Genomic DNA, 25,461 nt, shown 5'->3' on the forward strand with positions numbered 1-25,461 from the left:
CACCGAGGCTCAGTCAGATGTCCTCCCTACCCACACATGGGTCGTTAGATGGAGCCGATTCACCAGCAGTGAGGATAGACCCGTTCCAGGGTGGCGTGGTGTCGCAGTCTGGTGGAGCTATGGAGGAGGACAGCCTGGAGAACGAGATGTGTTTAGCCTGGGCAGTAGCAATCGTGGTGAGACGGTGGAATTGGTCATCTTTCATTCTCAATTCCTGACGAAGGCAGCAGATGTCTTTGGTGATCTTTGAATACACAGGTAGTCAATCTTTACACACACCCATAGTTCAAGTCACAGCCCGACAACACCTTTAGCGAGTGTATATATCCAACCAGTCACTTTAGTGGAAATCCACGCCTGGATGGAAATAAAAAGGAGGCTGATGGATGTGTCCAAAGTTTCTGTGCACAGAATCAAGTTCCGGAGTAGAATTTATAGTTGAAACTAGCTAACTAGTAGGGGTGGGACAAAAAATCGATGCACTGCAAAATCGCGATACTTCCTGGCGCGATATTGTATCGATATTTTAAAATGCAGTATCGATATTTAATTAATTCGCTAATTATTCACTTTGTTGGTGCGGTAGTTTGTGGTGTAATTTCACCCCCTGACCGCTAGTTGGCGGCAGGAATCGCTAGCTGGCAGTTGACTCTTGCCTCTTCTCTCTTGAGACAACGAGATCACACGAGACTTCTGGTCTGTGAGCTGGTTGCTTGTACCTACCCAGCAGAGCGACTTCTGCCGCATTCATAGTAGATGTGTAGACCTACTTTGGCTTCCAAAACATTAAAGACAGCACAAACTTAGACAGGAGTTAGACTGATATGCCACGCCAGAGTAAAATACTGAGACAACACAACGAATCTACTAGTTAGGCATCATCGCGTTAGCGCTACAGCTAATGGCTAACGTCAACAAACAAGCCTGTTAAAGCTACCGCTGGTCTCTACTCATGCAACCATAATCACAGTCCTATTATTTGTAAGGACCTGTCCTGTGTAGTGTCGTTAAGAATGACGGCTTCGGTAACACAAGAAATACTGGCCTGACACGTCATGCCCTCCGCAAAACACAGTCCATCAGTCTTAAAGCTGGACGTGACGATCAGCTCGTCTCCCATAATCTCCCTCCACAAACACATTATGTGATGACATAAAAAACGGATAAAATATGAAATATAAAGGATTGGAGTACATTCACTCTATAATAATTTATTCCCCTTTTCTTAAAAAAAAAAAATCACAGTAGCATTTTAATTCAGTGCAACAAATGGGGAAAATCCTCATCTTCAGACTGAACAAAGATAGGTAAAATGCGAGATGATGCAGGACTATATATTTTTTTAAATAGCTTAATTCTACATTGTTAAATTCGATATTAACTTAAAATTACATAAGTTATACATATATATATACTACACACATATGTATAGACTTTATGCACTTCATATTCAGTATTTAGCTCAGTCTGTGTCAAATTCTGTGAAATTGATACTAAATTGTTGTGAATAAACAGAAATCCTGCGCTTGACCATTTTATAACTATTTTGTATTCTCTAGATAGACATATTTTGTGATGTATCGTTATACACATGTGATGTGTATTTTTCCTGATATAGTCTGTAGGCATCATTATCATTCATCTTTTTCACTGGTGTTTAAAAAGTTAACTAAAGATTGCGAAAATCTGCAATATCGTAGAATCGCAATTTAAATTGAATCGGCACCTAAAAAATCGTAAAAAATCGAATCAGGAGAAAAGTGAATCGTCCCAGCCCTACTAACTAGCCTAGCCGCCAGGGCTAAAAACAGACCCCTGTAAGCTAGTAGCAGCCGGGAGTCAGGGCTGGTTTACAAAGTTTATAAGTCCACAGCCTGGTGCAGCAAGCGTTCAGGACAAAATATGGTAAAGGTAAACCAAAAGATGTTTACTTATAAAAAAGACAGTAAAACCATCAGATTATCTCATAGAAAGCGATTACAATGAGTGTTTACTCTGTCGCGAGTGTCTGCACCAGAGTGACCACCGGAACCGGTGATCAGACCCTGAGATTATTTCACCCGACCTAGGATGAGTGCAGAGTCCAGAAAGAGAGTCCTCACCTCACCTACTGAGTGAAAACGAGTTATAAGCATGTCCGAGCCACAAAAGTCGCTCTTCTACATGTCCGTTCTTTCTGAGTCCCCCTGACTCCCCTGCGCGTGTCATGAAGTGGCGCATCTCCATGCATAATTATGTCTGTGAGCACTGCACCAAGACCAAAATTGCCGATCTCTCATGTCATAGGACAGCCTGTGTCCAGGTTAGGAATACATTTTCCATTTTATTATTATGAGAGTAATTTTTACCATTTTTTGACGAGACCTTGAGTCAAATACGTGTAGGATTTATAAACTATGTCCCATTTAAATGTTAATGAACAAGACCAGAATTGCACATCTTGTTGACATAAAATTAAATTGTATGTAAATAAATGTAGTTGATATTAGTTTGGCATTACAGATTCTTTATAATGAGGGATTAAATCAGGCTGACATTGAACTGAATCACCAAAGCGAGATACGATGTCTGTGTTTGGAACCAACGGAAAGTTATGCTGGAAAAGTGTTTGCTATCCTAAGAGCAGCTGTTTAAATCCCCCACGGGGAGAGAAGTTTGGTGTTACAAGGCAAAAAACCTCTGAGTTTCATTAAGATCTGAGATACAGAAAACTAGTCAGAGGTGCAGGAAGGGCTGGACCCAGCGAGAGTCCTTGCAGCTGCCCACGGTGGTTAAATTCTTCATCTTCAACAAAATAATCAGTATTAGATTAGACAATAAATCCTCCTCCTTCAGTCTTAAAAACCACGCAGTCTGTATCAGCCTCTTTTTGGGCAGCATGTTTGCAGAGTTGAGGTGATGAAGCAGTCAGCTGTGCATCTTTTTACGATGCTCCTCCCTGCTCTAAAGAGAGTTCAACCATGTCTAACTGATTTATAGCAGAGTATTACAACCTTTCCTTGCTACAATTATAGAAAGCTCATGAAAAATGAGTGAACATTTGTACTTTAAGCACCTAAGAGGTTAAAAATTAAAAATTAATATGTTTTTTAAAATTTCAATCTTTTTTCCCAAATGTCTGGCGGGCCAGATGACACCTGCTGGTGGGCCGGAAGCGGCCCGCGGTCGCCATTTGAGGACCCCTGCAGTAGAACATTTTCTTCTGGTGAGCATTCCTTTCTCAATTTTGGATTTATGTCAGTTTAGGTCTAAAAACATTGCACACGCTTTTATTAGAACTTTTTTCCCTCTTTCATCAGTCTTTATTTCTACTAACTCAGTCTTTAGTGAGAGAAAATTTACATTGTCATCTTTCCTATTCTTTATATAAAATTCTAAAGGACTTTCCTGTGATTTTCATTTAATTTTAAGTCATATACTGTAGATATTTATATTAATATTGGTGTAAATCTTAACATTAGATGCTGAATGTGTAAATGGCTGTTTTCCCAGTAACTGTCTGATTCCACTGCCTGGACATGCCTAAAAAGATATAATGCATAAAAATACCGTCTTTTTATTTTTGTGAGTATTTAGTATGTTTTGTGAATATATTGAGTTTTAATTTAACCAAAATCTTCTGTTTATTCATGTATTTTTTTTAGTTATTGTACTAATGACATTACAACGCCCTCTGCTGGCTGTAAGGCGAGTATGTTGCATCATTTCCGGCCTCTCCTCAGTCCGTTCAGAGCTTGACTGAGAGAGGTATGTATCGCTGTTGCTCGTCTGTTAAGAGCAAATATAAGAGTTACTAGTTCGAGTTAGCTGTTTAAAACTATTTAGTTGTTATAAATAAGTATACAGGAGGTTGAATGTGCGCTTTTTTGTGTATTTAAGTTGTAAGTAGGACAGAGAGAGAGTTAGCCTAACACGTGTTAGCTGTGTGTGTGCTTGTGTGTGCGTGTGGGCTTTTGCCGCTACTACATCTCTTTTGAGACTCGCCTTAAACATTCCTCTTTCTCGTGTTAGGCATATTATGAGGATGAAGATATCCATTTTGACTGATTTTGCTCTCTCTGAATTTACTCAGACATCAGCTGTGAGAGATTACAACTGAGCTCTATGAGACCGGCCCGTGTCCCTGTTTCATTCCAACCCCGAACACAACGCAGAGTAGCTGCAGCAACGCAGCAGAGCCGGTTACACCTGCAGCGTGAGCTTGAACCCAAACAGATATATGTAAGATTCAAAGTTTTCAGTCAATAAGAGCTTTCTACAATACAACAACTTTATTTATCCCCACTGGGAAATTCAGTTGTCTGGAGTCTCTCATCTGTTTATGTTTCTATAGGAGCTGAATGGGTTTGTTAAGACTTTAAAAGGTTGTACATCCAGGGGCCCATTTCAAGAAGGTGGTTCAACAAAATTTAAGTATTAAGATCTTTTTGAAAAAAAGTTAGACTGCTTCAGCAGCAAAGCAGAGAATGATGGAGTATTAGGGCCAAATAACAGAATAAACACTTTGACATTTGAGTTGTAATACTGAAAGATTAAAGTGATAAAAATATGGGAATGAAATCTGAAATGTTTTAGATTCAACTGGGTAATTTGCAAGGTTGTAGCAATAGCTTCATTATGAGAATTAAGTTTTAATGTAAGTCCTTAATTATGTTTTATTTTGAAGCCTTTATATATCCAGGCTGTAGGCTGTATTTAGGCTTGTGCTTTCAAATAATGTGTCAAATTATTTACAGCCGGTATGAACATGTTATTTCAGAACTAGACTCATTACAATGTGTTCATTTTTATCTTGAAAACATGCAAACATAGGACAATCAGAATAAAACATAGTCACAAGAGAGATGTGCTAAATACCCAATAAAATCACATTGTCTGCTTCAGCCTATTCTTTATTTAATCCTGCTCTCTGAAATGGGACTCTGCTCAGTGACATTGAACACTTAGTGCATAAAAAACTTCAGCAAGTATTCCAAGATTAAACTGAGCTGACGTCAGACCTAGCTAACGTTACATGCAAACTGAGGTTAGTGTTGATTGTGTTTTTTATGGCGTCATTTTTTTGTAAAAAAGGGCGAGCGACATTAAACATGCTCATGAGCAGGTTACACTATTTCATACACGCAGGTTTTAAGTCCTCACGTAAATTTTAACCACCGCAGAAGGTACACAGGCACCTTCGAGCGAGAGGGGAGGGGGAGAAAGTGGCCTGCCTGGTGACAGCTTCAGCCGGGTGCCCGTATACCTCCCGGTGCTTAAACCTGCGTGTGTGAGATAGTATAACCCGCTCGTGGGCATGTTCAATCTCGCTCGTCCTTTTTGGCATAAATCGATGCCATGCTTTTTCAGCCAGATTTGTATCAGCACCACAACTCAATACACGCACTTTTTAGATGATTGCCATCTCTTCATAGATTTGGCTGCTCCATGCGGTCAGCTGTGCCAAATCCTCCCACAGTCATCACCGTGGGGGAAGGGGAGGGGCCGACTCATCAGGTGTTGCATTCACTTGCAATCGGACATCAGAGTTAACTTGTGTAAAAAGTCCAGTGAACCAAAACTTTTTCTTGCTTTGAAGGCTGCCTGCCGGGGTTGCAAGGTGGATCTACCGGGGTGCCACCCTGGTAGATCCACCCCTGTTTCCATGTAAACATCAATTAATAATGTGATTGAACCAACAAATACACATTGCCATGGGATGCCACCCCGAAAAAATCTCCCGCCACGAACTGTTCTCCCTTGATTTGTACAGAAATGTCTGTTTTCTCCTGAGTTTGTCATCGTTAAAGGCTGAATGCTTGTGATCTTTCTATGTGCAAATAAAGCTTTTTTCTTTCTGATCTGCCTTCTTTTTTTATTTTACAATTGCCATGTTTAATAATAATATATGAATATAATAGCCAAATAATATTTATTTATAAAGAAGAAGGCATGTGTATGAGAAGAAGGATGGGTGAGTATTATTCCATTATGACAATATCCACCCATCTATTTCCTGTACCCCTTATTCCGTTCCGGGTCGGGTTGGGGGGGGCTGGAGCCTATCCGAGCTGTCATTGGGCGAGAGGCGGGGTACACCCTGTGATTGACTGGTCACCAGTCATCATGTCCTCTGGACTGTGATGCTCCTCATGGCTCCCAGCCAGGGGTGGATCTAGAAAAATATTCTTGGGGTGGTGGGAGATTTTTTCGGGGTGGCATCCCATGGCAATGTGTATTTGTTGGTTCAATCACATTATTAATTGATATTTACATGGAAACAGGGGCGGATCTACCCCCTTGCCACCCCAGCTGGCAGCCTTCAAAGCAAGAAGAAGTTTTGGTTCACCGAACTTTTTACGCAAGTTAACTCTGATGTCCGATTGCAAGTGAATCAACTGATCGCCAGTCAATCACAGGGCTGACATTTTGACATTTAGAGAAGGATAACACATAGAGACAGACAACCAGGCACGCTCACATTCACACCTATGGCCAATTTAGAGTGATAGAGTGATCAATTAACCTGGGAGGAAGCCGGAGTACCCAGAGAGAACCCACGTGTGCATGGGGAGAACATACAAACTCCACACAGAAAGGCCCTGACTGGAAAGCAAACCAGCAACCTTCTTGCTGTGAGGCAACAGCGCTAACCACTGCGCCGCCGTGCCACCCTCTAAACTCCATGATAATATATGACTATAAAAATATAGTAACGATATGGAAAGGGGGGGGGCTTACCCACGTGGGTGTACTGTCCAACCAATAATAACAGTTCTCTTTCTGGCGCACTGAGTTCAAGAGTTTCTTATTCATTGTTTGAGTTTGCAGGATGTTACAAAATTAGAGAAGCACACAGAAAACACTTTGTCTACTAGTTTCACATGGAACTAATAACTGAGATCGTTTCTCATGGTTATCGGATCCTGATCTCAAAATTACTGTTGGGAACCACATCATTACAGTTTTTTTCGACTGCATAAACACTAAAATCAAAAGTATTACACAAGTATTACACTCGAGCAAACCATCGGCTCAGATTTGCACCACTATAAGCACAATATAACACTAAATGCACCTGTATACATTAGACACAGAAGTCACGATGTCACTTCCTTGCAATTCCACAGCACTGGCTGTCAAATTCCCACACCTATGAGCCAGCTGGTTAAACAGCCATCAGGTGCACAAACACACGATTGCTTAATTGTAGACACACCACTCAGGTTTAAGCTCTATAAAAATGCAGCAGGGGAGTTCACCTGTCTTCAACCAAAATGGAAGGAGTCAGAAGAAGAAGAAGAGTGAGGGTGAGAGAGGGAATCCACGGAGGAGAAGGGGGAAGAGGAAGACCTGAAGCAAGAGGAGAACGTGCTCAAAGAAGAAGAGGACCAAATTCATCAAAAACATCTAAACCCAATCAAAGAGTTTTTCTCAGCATGGCAGTGGAGGGTTTACGATCTCTGCCCCAGGCTCAGGTACCCCTCATTCAGCCATGGAGGAGGCCTGTGACCAAATCAGCGCCGCAGCTGTGCAAGGATGGATCAGACACTCAAGACGGTTCTTCTCTTGTCCTGCCAATGAGGATGTCGCCTGTGATGGTGATGAAATCCTCTGGCCAGATCCAGCTAGGTGAAGAGATGTCTATTATTTTCTGTACTGTATTTTCAGATTTTTTTCTTTTTACTGTAAATGTAACCTGTGCTGGATACAGTATTTTATGTTTGTCTGATATTTGTTGAGCTTACAGTGTTATGCTCACTACTGTAGTAGTGTGAACATGGGGCATGTGTTGTTGTGATTCTCCATGCTGACATGTTGACTGATTTGGGTATTTGGAGAGAAATAAATGATATTTTCATCAGTCTGCAGCTTTGGTCTTGTGTCGTGTTTGGTGAATTTATTGTATATTTGCTCTTTTTCTGTGTGCTTCATTTACAGCACTCTAATCACTGAGAAGTAGAACTGCTGAAAGTGTTTTAGGTCAGCAACAGCAGTGTGTAGCTGCTTCAGACAGAATTAAGTCATATGAAACGTGTTACATAAGGTAACAAAATATGGTTTTTATAAATCAGTCTATAGTTTTTACAAAAGTGTTTCATTCTGAAAAAGGACCTGAGGTGTTCTGCTATGTGTGTGTGTGGTTGTGTGAATTGTGTGTAGTGTTTTGACAAAATGAGCCCTGTTTTCAAAATCGTGTTTAAGCAATCGAAAAAAAACTGTAAGAGAGAATTATCTTTCAGTTTGGATAAGATATTTCTTTATCAGTCACGCAAGGGAAAATTCCAGTTTCAGTTATCAGATGCGTTCCCATGACTGAGTAATCTTAATGTTCTTTGGTGGTTTTGTTGGTGTTTTTCCATGGATAAACATGTCTGTCATGGTCAAGTCATTTTTTTGCTCTTGGCTTTATTTCTAAACTGCCAGGTGAAAATGTCACCTGTTTTACATATTCGGCTGTTGTCACGCTAAGGTGTGTTGTGGGGGATGGCAGGAGAGAGTATAAATAAACTCACAGGTGATCAGACGTTTAGCTTCCATCAGAAGTCACCGAGACTCACGGACGAATCAGCAGAGCAACAAAACTTCATCAGGCGAGTCCCCGCTTTAGAGATGGAGACAGGAGAGGTAAGCATGAATGATGGAAGGTCTGTTTCTGAGATTAGAGAGGACTCTTTTAGTCTTTCATTTAGCACCACTTTGTTCCTGAACTCATTTAGACCACCTGAGAAATGTTTGATTGAATTCTGGGAGCAGACAACTTCAGAAAAACCTGAGACATCACTGAAAAAACAAATTTCTCTTTATAGGGCTGTCAAAAGATTACAAATTTTAATCGTAGTTAATCACTCACATTTTGAAGTTAATCACAATTAATCACACCTTATTAACTGCATTTAAGAATTCTCTTATTTTGCATTTAAAATAGTTATTGTGTCAATTTTGATTTTTTTTTTCTTAAACTGAAGGGTATCTGACTTCCTGTCTGATACAGACCTGCTTTTATAGATATGGTGAGGATCTGATGTAAAGTTAACCACAGAAGAAAGAGCATGTTATGGATTGAAAGGAAATAGGAGGACAGTAAAATGTGATATTATTGGATGGATGGAGTGCTGAAAGAGACAAAATAGGGATTAAGAGCGATTAAAATACTTGAGTGCACTAATTGAGATTTGTAGTTGACTGTGATTGATGCAATAAATCTTGAAAGTCCTGCTTATATTGATCTGATTTATTCTGAGTAGAAACCTGAGTTTTCTGGTGATGGTAATGTCTGCCCCTTCAGCTTCTACATGGGTTATCATTGGACTAATATTGGTGTTATTAAATCAACAGAATTTCACAGAGCTTTGACCGACTGACTGCATGACAGGCCTGGTAGGGAACAGGAAAGTTAAACCATCACAGCTAACAATGGGCCTTAATTCTCTTAAAAAGAGCCCTGCATGCTCAGACAAGTTCACTTTATTGAATGAACATCTGTGTGTTTACCATCTGTGTTGTATGAATAAGCACAACAGGTTTCTATGATTTGGGTAAAATAAAAAATGGATTCACTTATAGGCAGTGATGTGCAAGTTCACAATTAAAATGAACTAGTTCAAAAGCTCAGTTCACACACCTTTAATTGAACTAGTTCAAGTTCATTTCCCATTTTTCTTTTGTTTTCTGGCTGCAGTATTCTAGTCTTATACAGTAGTCTATACCTACAAGTGACTGGAGTCTATTATTCTACCCTCACTAACCCCAGGATAAACATTTCCCAGACTGAGTTACAGTATGCTGCAAGAGATTCATACACAGATGTTTAGGACTAGGGCTGCAGTGATAGATTGTTTTTGTAGTCGAGTACTCTATCGATTCTTCTGACGATTAATCGAGTACTCTAATAAAAAATATTGCATTTTTTAAATCAGTCACTTTTGCTTTTTCAAGAGAAGTAGTACTAGACAAATGAGAAAAGAAGTTGGGTCCCTTAAATGAACTATTTCTATATTAAAGTTCTGATGACAGTTTACATTTCTTAAAGCTACAAGGAAAGGAAGTTAAATAATGACATTAGATTATGCCATATTTGGGGTTTAAGGGATCCTTCACCAGAATTTTTTTGTTGCCAACACTTTATTTCTTTCATTGTAGTTTATTTCTATTCTCCAAGTTGTCATTGAAGTAAAGGGACACTTAATCATTTTAAAATCCTCTATTTTATGCATGAATGTAATATTTCACATTATAGCAAGAATGAAGCTCCATCATTCACGCAGAGGTCTGATGATGTCTGAAAGGTCAACCTTTAGATTACAGGAATATGGTCGATTTTTCAAAAGGGTGTTCACTTTCAATTTTTGCACATTTTTTTGTGAGTTCACGAGATAAAAATATGCTCTTTTAAGACCATCCAATGACATGGAGAACACATTTTAAGGGATAAAGCTGCTTCTGTGACCTGTTGAATCCTGACTGTATGATGATGAACTTTAACCTACTTCCTCTCAGTCGCTGTCTGTGGCAATAAGGTCTTTCTATTTAATTGGTGTCAATTCATTATCATTGTCTTATCAAAGGGTTAGGGTATGCTTAACATTTTGAAAAATACAATGCAATCAAGACGTCAGTGCGCTGAATTTTAGATAATTTATATTTCAATGTATAACGTGTGCACGCGGAAAAGAGAGAGAGAAAGAAAGAGAGAGCGAGCTAGGGAGAAAGAGAGAGAGGGGAAGCACCAAAAACGGGACTTGAATCGTGAAGCCTGACGGTGTTCTGTAAAGCTGTCGGGTCAATCAGAGAAGTTTATGAAATTCTAAAATTGACTTCAAAATAAAGAAAAAAAGACTTAAAAGTTTTAAGTTTTAAGTCTATTTTGAAGTCAAATTGTAATGCCAATAAACGCCTTGTTTACAGCAGACCAGCAGTCTGCTGATGTGCATACAGTCTCAACTTTGGAAAGTTTAGCTTTAAGTTGGCAAATACTGTCACTGAATGCCTTGTTCAACAGTGTTTGTACTAGAGCCCGACCGATTTATTGGCGGGCCAATTATAGCGTTTCACAGATTAATCAACATCAGCCAAAATGTAGCCGATATATTAACTTTTTTGTGGGGATTGTCTCTGCTCCTGTCGCTCTGTGTTGTGTCTCCATGCTGGACTCAGCCTGAGTGCCTGTCCCCTCCCCCTCAGACGCAGAGTTCAGCAGCAGCTCTCCCTCACTCAGTGTTGCCAACTTAGCGACTTTGTTGCTATATTTAGCGAGTTTTCAGACCCCTCTGTCGACTCTTTTTCAAAAAAGCAACTAGCGACAAATCTAGCAACTTTTTCTGGTGTTACTGGAGAGTTTTGAAGACGTTGATGTGAAAGCACGTATTGTTCTTGTCCTTCTCACTGAGCAGCACTGCTCGCGTGTGCCGCACGTGTCAGCTCCGGGTCGCGTACAGGGCGCGAGTTTTCTGCCTGTCAGCTGCATCTCCCTGCTCTCAAAGCCCTGTCCTTCTTCATAAGTTTTACCTCAGTAAACACCGCTAAAAGCGACTTGATTTAGTGTGCAGAGGAAGTGTGTCTGGAACTTTTCAAAATAAAAACATTCTGTACAAGTGAATAGAGTTTCTCTATAGAAATGCTAAACTGGGCTTTTACTTTGAAAAGCACAAACCAGAAAAGCATTCATATGGTGTTAATCTTTCCTGTGACATATTGTACCAGTGTGGAGACAGAAAGTTTCACTAATAGTAGATCTTTGGAGAACAACTTTATAAAACAGGCGCATTTCAGCTTGTTGGCCTTCCTCAGGGTTATCAAGAATCACATTGTAAACATATTCTATGTGCATATTTGCCACAGCGATATAAATATGGCTCTCCATTTATCATTTTCCTGTCTAATATTGTCCACAGCCACAGTATAAGACTATTATACAGCGTTTTAATGTCTAAGTTGCATCTTTGTGAAATAATTAAAGATAAATGCAGTTGTTATTCACATGTCCACATTTGTGTTCATATACAGTATACATCCTGTGTATATCAATGTTCTTCTTTCATATATCGGCCAAAATATCGGTTATCGGCCAAAATATCAGGTATCGGCCGATATATCGGATATCGGCTTTTTTTTAGCCCCCAATATCGGTATCGGCATCGGCCCCAAAAATCCCATATCAGTTGGGCTCTAGTTTGTACCTGCCTCCTTGAAGGCACACGCGCGAGTGGCTGCAAACCTGTGATTAGCCGGACAAACGCTGGCTTCTCTACCTTGCTTAAAGGCTGCAGCTCCTCAACAATGTAGTCCAGTACAAGCTTGTCAATGGCTGGTCCTTTACAGAATGAAGTTGTGGTCTGTGCGGAGGGCTGCATCTGAAAATTCGTGGCAGGCGTATTGCTTTTGGACAACTTTTTCTTGAAGTCATTAATGAGCTGCAGATAATTACCCAGAGCAGCTGTGTGTTTCACTTCGATGTGCCGTTTCAAATTTGAAGTTGAAGTCACTGATGTTCGGACTTGTTTCTTCAAGGACGGCAGGGATAATTTACACAAGAATGTTATGGTTTTTTTCCGCTGGGATCTGTGTTGATTTGATCGTAGCATTCTTTTATATGTTCATAATTCCTGCCTTCTGTCATACTGGAGGCTTGACTGCCGATGTGACGTGCTACTGCATTAGTCACATTAGCCTTATTTGGCGCTGCGTGCTGTAAACCTGACTTGGCTGTTGGAAATAACTTCGGTTACTGGAAATCACACTGATGCCTTCGTAAAACAGAGACCTCGGCAATTCCCGGTACCCTTCGGAATTTGAGCGCTCTCTTTGCTTCCTGAATGAACTGCGCTCACGTCTTAGTTCATGAATTGAAAATTGAACGGTACAGCGTACCGTTAAGAAAATGAGGGCGTTCATTGTACAGTAGGGCTGGGACGATTCACTTTCCTCCCGATTCGATTTTTTACGATTTTTTAGGTGCCGATTCAATTTAAATTGCGATTCTACGATATTGCAGATTTTTGCAATCTTTAGTTAACTTTTTAAACACCAGTGAAAAAGATGAATGATAATGATGCCTACAGACTATATCAGGAAAAATACACATCACATGTGTATAACGATACATCACAAAATGTGTCTAACTAGAGAATACAAAATAGTTATAAAATGGTCAAGTGCAGGATTTCTCAGTTTATTCACAACAATTTAGTATCAATTTCACAGAATTTGACACAGACTGAGCTAAATACTGAATATGAAGTGCATAAAGCCTATACATATATGTGTAGTATATATATGTATAACTCATTATGTAATTTTAAGTTAATATCGAATTTAACAATGTAGAATTAAGCTATTTAAAAAAATATATAGTCCTGCATCATCTCGCATTTTACCTATCTTTGTTCAATCTGAAGATGAGGATTTTCCCCATTTGTTGCACTGAATTAAAATGCTACTGTGATTTTTTTTTTTAAGAAAAGGGGAATAAATTATTATAGAGTGAATGTACTCCAATCCTTTATATTTCATATTTTATCTGTTTTTTATGTCATCACATAATGTGTTTGTGGAGGGAGATTATGGGAGATGAGCTGATCATCACGTCCAGCTTTCAGACTGATGGACTGTGTTTTGCGGAGGGCATGACGTGACAGGCCAGTATTTCTTTCTTGTGTTACCGAAGCCGTCATTCTTAACGACACTACACGGGACAGGTCCTTACAAATAATAGGACTGTGATTATGGTTGCATGAGTAGAGACCAGCGGTAGCTTTAACAGGCTTGTTTGTTGACGTTAGCCGTTAGCTGTAGCGCTAACGCGATGATGCCTAACTAGTAGATTCGTTGTGTTGTCTCAGTATTTTACTCTGGCGTGGCATATCAGTCTAACTCCTGTCTAAGTTTGTGCTGTCTTTAATGTTTTGGAAGCCAAAGTAGGTCTACACATCTACTATGAATGCGGCAGAAGTCGCTCTGCTGGGTAGGTACAAGCAACCGGCTCACGCAGACCAGAAGTCTCGTGTGATCTCGTTGTCTCAAGAGAGAAGAGGCAAGAGTCAACTGCCAGCTAGCAATGCCTGCCGCCAACTAGCGGTCAGGGGGGGAAATTACACCACAAACTACCGCGCCAAAAAAGTGAATAATTAGCTAATTAATTAAATATCGATACTGCATTTTAAAATATTGATACAATATCACGCCAGGAAGTATCGCGATATTTCAGTGTATCGATTTTTTGTCCCACCCCTATTGTCATTTTAACGTGTTTGAACACAACAGTGGAGTTCATCGTTCATCAAAAATATGAGCGCAGTCATTGAACACACTCACTTGAACTCGTTCAGGCACAACACTGCTTGTAGGTTGCCATTTTTGTGCCAAGCATTCATGGTTGCAATGTCATCTGGCTGCAGTGGGTTTTCACATCTTCTTGAATGGCTTCATCTTTAATCTCCATCACAGTAAAAGTTATTTGTCATTTTAGTCAGTTAAATAGCAGTTACTGATAATTAGCAAAGAGCAGAGAGCCTCCAGAACTCGTGGCTGCAGTGAATGTTTTTCCAAAGTACAACACATTTGTGACCATACTAGTGTTAATTCACAAAAACTATGACTGAAAATGATCTGATGATTTGTCAATTACATCGGATGTCAGAAATGCTGATAAGGACGAAACTAGAATTACCTGTGGACATCTTTGCCCTGAACATGGTCGGTAATTTGCTCTAGAACAGCGATACTCAACCTTATTCTACCAAAGAGCCACATTGTCTTGAAAATACTTTAGTGAGAGCCACAATGGAAACCGGGGATGTAAGGTAGATCATAGATCAGTTAATCTGTAGTTAATATGAAATAAAACAGTGAATTGGTTGATAATTGTGAGCTTCAATGGGATGCATTAGGCTACAAAATGTCTGTATAGTGTCAGAAGAAACAATCTGTCACTGATAATGAGCAATTATTTATTTTATGTATCACTGACCTAAAGCCACAATCTTGTGTCTCAATTTTTCATGATTTTAACTTTTTTTTTTTTTTTATAAATCAGTGCTATTGGTCACCCTTTACCTCTGACAGTGGTTTTAACCAGTTTTAATGCAATAAAATATGTCAAACGATGTGCTTTTTATTCCCTGAAGTGTGGTGATTTTGAAGTCTTTGGCCTGACACCAGTGTTATGAAAGTTCCACCTGGCTGTAAGATTTTTTAAGACAGAGTGTTCTGAGTTTGAGCTATGTGATGCTTTTCAAAGAAAATGATGATTTATGGTTGGCTATTTATCTCACATTGGGATGTTATTGGAGTTCTGTGGCTTTATAACATAAAACAGATGCTTTCTGATTAGTTTTAAATTCATTATTAATGCTGCGTTCGATTGTACTTGGAACTCGGATAAATCCGACCTCCGAATCGGAAAAGTGCAATAGAACGGCCCTTGAGCTCGGGACTCTGACTCGGGAATTTGGGTAGGATCCAAGCAGCCCGAGTCGGTCGTAATGATGTAGCAATATGGCGTCGCACACAGTGAGAGTCACTTTCTCCTCAACTTTTTCTTTTATGTGTCGTCTACTACAGTACAGGCCTCTGCGCTGATGCCCGTATAAGTTCAATGATGCATGTAGGGTTCCCCTCGCTGGTATGTTCAAGTTATGCTTACAGCATATGACGTTTCTCTTTCTCTCTCTCCCTCAAGTAGCTAATATATTTCCCCGACAGTAATTTTTGATCCTCAAAAAAACATCCAAACAAACATCAGCTTACTGCGGCCGGCCATGTTTTCCGAGCTTATGCAATGAAACGCATTTACCTCGGAAGTCGGAATTTCCATCCCGAATTTATCCAAGTTCCGAGTACAATCGAACGCAGCATAATTCTTTACTTAAATGGGGAGGGGCCTCATTTTGGTCTTTGCCCTGGGCCTCCAAATGACTAAAACCAGCCCTGCCTCACACCTGCAGCTTTCCCAGACGCATTGTTCTGTCCTGCCTCATTTTGGAGCGTTAGTTTTATATTTCTGCTCTTTTGAATGTATTTATCATCAGTAGTACTTTAAAGATCAAACAAATCCCCCAGGTTTGGACAAGTTTCACTAGATATTACATTATCTCCACATGTGATCCGTGTGTGTTATGCTCGTTGATGATCACGGCATGATCAGCATAAAATATGAGTGTGAGAGAGCATCGTCAGGAAGTGGCTGGAGAAATTTGAACATAAGACAGCAGACCTCAATGAATGAACCTACTGAAGAAATGCAACACCAGCGGACTGCCTCTGCTCTCTTCTCTTACACACACACTCCTCCGTCGGGCGCGACTGATGGTATTATTATTAGGATTAGAAAAATAAAGGTTTCAGTTTGGTAGTTTAAGCCTGTCTTCTTTGTGTGGGTAACAGATTTATTGATGTGACTTACAATAAATCCTTACTGATGACAGTGTTAACCTTCATAAAGATTTTTAGGAGTTTTTTTTTTTTCTCAAGTATGCCTTAAAAGAGCTGCAACAGGTCACTGAAGAGCCAAGTGTGGCTCGAGAGCTGCAGGTTGAGTATCACTGCTCGAGAATTTTTACTTTGCAAATTACAGACATGGTTGATTTTGTACAGGATTAAAAACACAGACATCCTGCACGATTATTACAAATGACCGGAGGTTCCTGGTTAATTCTAGTCTGTAAGAATAGGCCATCAGACCTGCTAAAAGTAGATCTTGAGGCTGCTGCCCCAGAAGATTCCTCCCATGAATTACCCCCTCCTTCCTCTTAAAGTTTATATTATGGGCAGGAGAACTCACTAAAGCCTCACTTCTTCTACCATTCCATACAGTGTTAATTTGTCGACTAAAACTATGACTAAAAATGTTTGTCGACAGCCTTTTCTGTGACCCTGAAATGTAAAAATGTAATGTAGTTTTCATTGGACATTCAAAATCTGTGATATTTCTCCACTGTAGGTAAATCTGCCAAAAAACAATGCAGCTGTATCTATTCTGCCTCTCAGCTGTAGAAAGCAGGGACCCCAGGTTTAGCAGAGAACACACTACCATGATTTGGTACCAGATTTAGGCAAGAGAATAAATGCTTGGACTAAAAGTAAAGACTAAAATGTGAGGACTTTTATGGACTAAAACTAAACTAAAATGTTTTGAATTTTCGTCGACTAAAACTAGACTACAAGAAATGACTAAAATGTGACTAAAGACTAAAATGCATTTCATTTAATGACTAAAACTAAGACTAAAATTAAAAATAGCTGCCAAAATTAACACTGCTTCCATACACACATCAGGACCATCTTAAAGTTCACATATCATGCAACATACACTTTCTCAGGCTTTTCGAACAAAAATATGTGCCCCGGGTCTGTCCACAATCCCCCAATAATCAGAAAAACACACTGAAGGCATTGTTCTCACTCAGTTTTACATTTCTCCACAGGTTGTAGAAAATGACAACAGCAATAGCTTTGCTGCCCTCGGTCGTCCTTTCACCATGGGGATGCTCTACGATGCTCGCAAAGATGAGCTGATTCCAGGTAAGTCTTCATCTGAACTGCTCAACTGATTTCATTGCTATAAGCCAGAAATGCAATCTCTACATACCTGTGATCCCATAAACTAAAATTCCCAAATCAGTCTAGTTTTTCTCCTCTTAAACTGGCTAAACAGTACTTTATATTAACTCTTAGAGCTCACAGTTATTTTTTCACCATCATGTTTCGCTGGACTTTTTGTCTTTTAAAGCTTATAAAACATCGACCCTGTGGTGCACAGTCAAGCTCTAGACATCTTTTCTTTCAGGACAACCTGGGCTTTAAGAATATATCTACTACAGTAATGTCACTTGATTTTTGAAAAGGTTATAGGACTCTGAAGACAAAATTATAAAAAACAATTTAAATGTGAAACTTCAAGATTTTTACTGCTAAACAGTGTTGGGCACGTTACTTTTAAAAAGTAATTACAGTTACTAGTTACTTCTCCCAAAAACTAAGTTAGTAAGTGAATTATTCCAGTGTAAAAGTAACTAGTTACCAGGGAAAGTAACTATTGCGTTACTCTTTTTTTAAGTTTAAATATGTCTAACAATTTGGATTGTTTTCTGAGCAGGTTTCATAAGCCAGTTGCATAGAGTAGACCTGCATAGACAGGTACTTACACAGAACTTTTCCATTCAGTTCAGTCTGTGTCACAAGTTTTTGTGAAGCTGGAACAGAAAAATTGGGCTTTAGCTACTTGGACGGCGTGGCTCCATGTCCTCCTTTGTTAGCGGAGCTCACGTTAGCCACACTGCTATCATCAATGGTGTCAACTACGGTGTTTTTGTCCACTAGTTTTGTAGAAGGGTGTGCCGTTGAGAGATGCTTCATTAGATCATTTGATCGCTCCGTGACATAATGGACCCTTCACACGTACGTTCATGCCTTTAACCTCAAGGAGAATAAAGTAGTGTCTGTACTTTCACTTTGAAAACATCAACTTTTCCTCCAGACTTGCCATTGCTGCAGTTTACCTCTGATAGTTTGGGTGTGTGGGGCTGCTGTGTGCGTGCGCGGTTTGTATGTAAACTCAACACTCCCTCTGATTGGCTTACCATGAAAGCTTACTCTACCTTAGCCAATCATCATCACTTATGCAGTTGTCTCGTCCCTCCCTCCTCCCTCACCAAAGAAAAACATAAATAGTTTTGCAGCTCCTGTGGCTGAGAGCCAATCTGGATGACAAGAGCTTCAATGAGTTGCTTTAGTTTATAACGAGCCCCATCTAATTGTCGGTAACGGTAACGGTGTTGTAACGATGGAAATAGTAATTAGTTAGATTACTTGTTACTAAAAACGCTGTTTATTTTAACGCTGTTATTCCTATAACTGCTGATAACACAGGAATCAAAAGCGACTAAGCATTTTCTTTGTACAGACTTGTTCTCCATCTCCTGGGGACAAAACAGTGAAAAAAACCATTCTGTGACTAAAAGTTTTCAACATATATACATATTTACAAAAAAAGTCCAGGTGCGTTTTTGCAGTTAGATTTATCTGTGCCATTACTTTAAGCAGTAGAGCCGCAACATCTTGCTATTAGAGGACAGCCCATCCCACAATGCACTGCATGTAAACATTGCCCTCAATGAATATGGGGCTACCCACCGAAGAAAGCCAAAGTACATGATCGAAAATGGATTTAAATTGGACAAAAAGACTCTACAGCTCTACCGCCGTGGTTTTAATCTTCAAAGACCCTAAACAGTCACTGAAGTTCTGAGCTCACTAGAACGGCGTCCTTTAGGGCTACAGAGACATCGAGGGTAGCAAACAAACAGCAAAATGGTCAGATGTCAGAGGAGAAAAAGAAGCAGTGTCTATGACTTATGATTCCAAAGTTATTAACGTTTTTCTAAACTGTCACTTCTTGTTATATACAATGCTGTCCTCAGAGACCCCAGGAAGTCAGCCAAGTTCCAGGGCCTCTAGAAAATGTTCTGAAAGAACTACAAATGCATGGAAGACATATTTAGAAAGGCACAACACAGAGATTTCACAGGAAAAAACAAGGTAGAGGCTGCAACCTACGGTTCAAAAGTTACCAAGGAATTAGCAAAGGAGTGTGCCTCCGGAGGTCGCATGAGGTCCTAGGGCAATGGTTTTCAAACTTTTTTTCCCCAAGGCACACCAAAAAGCAAGCTGACGTCTCAAGGCACACCATATTAATGTCCTTGCAAAATAGCCTCTTTAGCATGTGTAGCAAGTAGCAACATGTCCCAGTCCTAACTGCATGCAATGTGAGCAAGTGCCAGCTACATCAGTTTGATTACAGAGTTTCCTTTTGTAGCATCCTGACACCCTGAATGTGATGCACTGCAGCTCCCCAGGTTTATCTCCAGTCAGCCTGTTTCTATTTTCTCTCTGTTGCTCCTACTAAGATGGACAAGTAACAAGGGAAGAGGTTGCGCAAAGGATGACAAGACACCAGGAGTGTCCCACCAGAGGATATTCTTTTTCTTTTTTTTTTTTTTTGAAAAAAACATTTACAGAAAGACATCAGTTATCACATTACAGCTTGTCATGAAATATACATTATTGAACATCTTGCTGAGTCATGTGTCTTTTCTTGTTTTTTTACTAACGCAAAAGAAAGTCCATTTTCTAGCAATAATACTCAACTTAAGCCACAAAAACATGAACAAAAACAAAAAGTAAAAAAGGAAACCCTAGGAAATCCAAGCAGACAATATTTGGATATTAAACAGATTAAGCAGCCTCATTCCTTAGCATCCATCAAATGCGCCAGAAAAGGGCCCCACACATCAAGGAAGAGGTCCTCCTTCCCAGCCACTCTATGAATTACCCGTTCATGGCTTGCCATTGTGCTTAACAGCTCTAGCCATTCTTTAAAAGTAGACATACTGGATGATTTCCAATGGCGCAAAATAATCCTACAGCCAGTCATCAAGGCCAGACGGCACCACAATTTTTTCCGTTTCGTTAATTCAACATTATCTGGTAGTATTCCAAAAAGGCATACAGTGGGATTTTTAATCAAATTAATATTAAACAACTTATTCAGGAAAAAAATGATTTTAACCCACATTGTTTCTGTCCTATCACAGTGATATAGCATATGCACCAGGGTTCCTACCTCTTTTTCACATCTCCAGCATGTGTCACTGTTCCTGAGTTTAAGTCGTGCTAATTTAGAGGGAGACCAATAGGATCTGTTTAAGATCTTATAAAAAGTTAGTTGTGATTGTGCTTCACATAAATGGCAAAACCATGAAGTAAATATTTGTTTCCAGTTATCATATGAGATCTCCTGATCCAGGTCCCTCTCCCAACACCTCTTCAGTCCATCTAGTTTTGGCACTTGTGTGCTTCTAACATATTCATAAAATTTTGATGCTCCCTTAGTTTTCTGTTCCATCTTAAGTGAAATCTCCTGAATGCCTGTGTTCCCTTTGAGCATATAATTTTTATTTGCAAGGATGCAATGTCTAATTTGTAAGAATTTCCAAAATTCAGAGTTATCCAACTTATATTTGTTTTTAATTTCATCAAATGAGCTGAATCCTGCCTCATCCATCACATCTCCAATAGTGTGAATGCCGGCTCCAATCCATTTATGCCAAACAATACTCTTTTTATCTATTAAGAGCTTTTTATTATACCATAAGGAAGATCTAGCTGTTAATGATGAATCAGATTTTGTTATTTGGTGTGCCCTTTGCCAGGATTCTCTAGACTAGCACAGGATCATTGATTGGAGCCGGCCTGTCTGTCTGTGAAAGGAACATCTCAATAGAAAAGGGATGTACCAACTGCTGCTCAACTTTGACCCAAGAAGGGACCTTAGCTGGAGGAAGGTGTATTTTAGTCAGTTGAGACAGAGAAAAAGATAGATGATACCAATCTATCCTTGGTAAAGATAACCCCCACTATCATTTGATGCATAAAGTTTTGACTGATTGAATAAAGGTTTTTTCCAGCCCAAACAAACTTTTCTATCATCTGATTATATGTTTTGATAAGTGTGGGAGGAAAATGTAGCGGTAACATGCAGCTAACATAATTAATCTTAGGGGTTATAATCATTTTTATCAGGTTAAGTCTTCCCATCAGGGAGATTTTCAATTTATCCACCAGAGGATACTCTTAATTTTCTTCCACTTTCCTCGCTCCTGAAACTTGTTAGCTTGTTTTACAAAGAGGAGTGTGTTGCATGGATATTCTCCATACCCATTTATGAATTTTTATGGTCTGACCTGTGCTAACATGGAGACAAAACTATGTGGGTCACAGCTGTTAGAGGAACCATACCTCCGATTTTCTAAGTAAAAGCATGAGATGTCAAATTTTTATGTGTAAATTTACATTTGCATATTTAAAAGATAACAGATGGACAGTGAGCATACAATGATATATGATGCAACGCAACGTGTAACGCTTGCAAGCAGTAAGGACATTGGTTATAGTCTCTTTAACTGTTACATAGTTGTACTTCTTATGTACAGTCAGACGAATTTTCAAGGCACAACTAGACTTGTCTCAAGGCACACCAGTGTGCCACAGCACACCATTTGAGAACCACTGTCCTAGGGTATAAAAAGGTTGCTAATTATGCTGTCACACTCATGTCCAGATTTTGAAGAACCAAATCAAATCAAATCTCTCCAGTACGCTTGTGTTCAAATTTGAAGAATGAAGGGATTTAATGTGCTTACACACAACCCTGACTCCCACTGGTCACGTCACTGATGAACAAAGTTTGCATAAGACGGGACTTATGACAATATCAGACATGTCTGGAATTGTCATAATGCCAAGACTGAAGAAAGACCGCCTTAAAATGGCTAAAATTGAGTCTTATGATCACCTTACACCTGACGACTGAGACAAAGAGAATAAGCTGAGACTTTAGCAAGTCTCAGGTGATTTTACTCCGACTTTTAAATTTTGTCTGCGACTTTGAAATTGGAGGAAATATTAGGTGTACGGCCACCTTAGAGTGATTGTAAAATAGGATAACTCAGTAGCTGCAGCAGTTGAGCAGCTCTTAAACACACTTTTACATCAATAATAATGGCAAAGGTAATGAGGCTGATATTGCTAATTGTGGCAGTGTCAGATAAGTCCACTCCAGTGGGATCTATTAGACTGTGACTGGTAGATGGTTTCAAAGGAGGCTGTAGCTCTCTGTCCACATACTTCTGGAGATTGTATGGTTACTAATCTTTCTTCATCCAGTGACTGATGTTTTCTCATTCCTCTAGGTCTGACACTGTGGCATAGTAAAGATCTTGAGGAGAATATGGTTGAAACTCCTCACCCCACCAGTTCCTTTGAAGTCTCTGCCTCTGACTCAATCGAGTCCAAGTCCTCTCTGATGGATATCAATGCCTCTCTGAAGGCCAGCTTTTTGGGTGGATTGGTTAGTGTTGAAGGGTCTGCCCAGTATCTAAACGATACAAAGAAATTCAAGAATCAGAGCCGAGTGACCTGTCAGTACAATGTTACCACCTGCTTCAAACAGCTGTCTCTGGCTGACTTGGGGACCCTGAATGCAGAGCAGATAGAACTTATTCAGAAGGGCTTTGCAACACACGTCGTAACAGGCATCCTCTACGGGGCGAATGCTTTCTTCGTGTTTGACAGTGAGAAGCTTGACAGCAGCACCAAACAGGAGATCCAGGGCAAGATGGAAGCTGTGATAAAGAAGATACCCTCTTTCGAGGTTGGGGGGAAGGTTGACATCACACTGACTGATGAAGAAAAGAAACTGACTGATACGTTCTCCTGCAAATTCTATGGAGACCTGGTTCTTGAACGCAACCCTACAACATTTGTAGAGGCAGTGAATACATACGCAGAACTTCCAAAGCTGATAGGACCAAACGGAAAGAACTGTGTTCCTCAGAGGGTCTGGCTGTTGCCACTGAAGAATCTGGAGTCCAGTGCTGTCCAGCTGCAGTGTGAGATCAGTCAGGAACTCTTGAGGGAGATGCAGGATGCCCTGGAAGATTTGACACAAGTAGGAATGAGGGTTAATGAGGCTCTGGATGATGAAGATGTGAAGCGCTTCCCACCAATTCAAGAGAAGTTACACCGTTTCCAAAAACTGAGTGACTTGTATGCGTCTAACATCAAGAGGATGGTTGCAGAGAAACTGCCCCTCATACGTGGAGGTGAAGAAGATGAGAAATCAATAAAGCAAATGTTTGAAGACAGAGCAAAGTCCCCCTTCAGTCATGAACGTCTCAGCAAGTGGATGGACGGTAAAGAGAGAGAAATCAATGTCATCAAGTCCTGCTTGGCCCTAATGAAGGGAGCCAAACCAGAGATCCAAGTCGTCCCAAATCAATCTGCTGTAGAAAGAGCGGTTATCAAGGCTGGTAGTCAGGAGGCCCTGTGTTATGTTTTCACATCCCTGCACAGCCCTGACCCTGGCCTTGAAGCAATGACCGACTTCTTGGATTCAGCTGAAAAAGAAAATGCAGAAGAGGACCCCTGGTACTATTCAGAAACAGTTGTTAGAAGGATGAGGAGTATGGCCAGGTTTTTTAAGAGTGTGCAGTTTCCTCACAACTTCAGCATCCTTCTGATAACAGCTATAGCAGATGAGAACCACAAAGGAGCAACCATCTACAGGCTCGAAGCAGGCATCCTGAAACCAGAGCCTGAAAAGCTTGATTTGGCTTACGTAAAGAACAGAGGAGACTTCGCCATGTGTGAGAACTTTTTCCAACTATTTGAGAAATAATAACCAAGCAGTCTTCTCTATATATATCCTCCTTATCAACCCTAGTTTAATTTCACACATTTAATTGCTGCTTCAGGTCATGACACTTAGCTTTGATATCATTTATGTTAGAACTTCAGACATTCTCAGTTTAAAATGTGTTTAAAATATTCCGAAGCTGAATCATGACCTTTTTTTTACTCCTCCAACAGACTTCACTGATCTCACCCTGGACCCGGACACAGCAAACCAGAATCTCACTGTGGTTCAGGAGGAGGGATGCTGGTTTGCTGTATATGGACCAGCTCAATTGTATCGTGACCTGCCTCAGAGATTCGATGTTCTTCCGCAGATTTTGTGTAAGGAGGGGCTGATCGGGTGCTGTTACTGGGAGGTGTTAATGGGCTTTGGTAGTGAAAACACTTCAGTTGGTGTTTGCTACAAAGGGATGCCCAGGAAAGGGGAGGATGATGCCAAGCTCGGTGCGAATGCCATGTCCTGGTGTTTGGGATGGAAGACCACTGAATCAGGATTTGAAGTCACTGCATGCCACAATAAGGAGCAGAAACAGATCAATCCTTCTGTCTCTCCTGTCTCTGTGATCAGTGTGGTGGGAGTGTATCTTGACTTCGCTGCTGGCACTCTGTCATTTTATGAGAAGACAGTCTCAGGAGTCTATCACCTGCACACCTTTAGTGCCACTTTCTCAGAGGAAGTTTATCCTGCCTTTTTTATTGGGGAAGGCTGTCAAGTAGCAGTAAACTACTTTGGCGTTTTGAGATGATGGATGAGAGAGTGGGGGAGGGACATGCAGGCGAGGCCTCGCCACTAGGGGCGCACTCACACTAGGCCGCATCTGTGCCTGTTAAATGACATCTTTATGAACGTTTTTGGAAGCAGCCATTTTTATCCTTAAAGGACTTCACATTAGAAAACTGAAGTGATACTAGAGGGTTAACCTTTATTGCCTGTGTAATCATTCATTAGAAATAAAACATCATTTTTCCATGTTAACAGATTTTTTCAAAGTCGTTCGACGGTTTTAAGAAAAGGAAGTGTGTTAGATTTTGTCGTTGAGTGATTCAGAGATGTTTTAGGACACTTGTTGAGTTTTATGGGTATTATTAAAGTGTGATTTAGTGTCTGTTATTTTGATTTTTTCATTGAGTTATTTAGAAATGTTTTAGGACACTTATTGAGTTTTTTGGGGAATATTAACCCTCTGGTATTCCTACAAATTGCTTCCTCATTTTCCTCCTAGTGTGCAA

General features: G+C 40.1%; 1 protein-coding gene across 1 annotated transcript; it reads left to right on the plus strand.

The window, feature by feature from the left end:
* Positions 1–17: 17 nt before the first annotated feature.
* LOC121519182 (stonustoxin subunit beta-like) lies at positions 18–24,977 on the plus strand. The gene is made up of 4 exons (XM_041802010.1): positions 18–176; positions 17,403–17,499; positions 22,728–24,182; positions 24,406–24,977. Exons 1-4 carry the CDS (start codon positions 18–20, stop codon positions 24,975–24,977), a joined length of 2,283 nt encoding a protein of 760 aa, XP_041657944.1.
* Positions 24,978–25,461: the final 484 nt, after the last annotated feature.

The sequence above is a fragment of the Cheilinus undulatus genome, linkage group 12, assembly GCF_018320785.1.
Source record: "Cheilinus undulatus linkage group 12, ASM1832078v1, whole genome shotgun sequence".
NCBI lineage: Eukaryota > Metazoa > Chordata > Actinopteri > Labriformes > Labridae > Cheilinus > Cheilinus undulatus.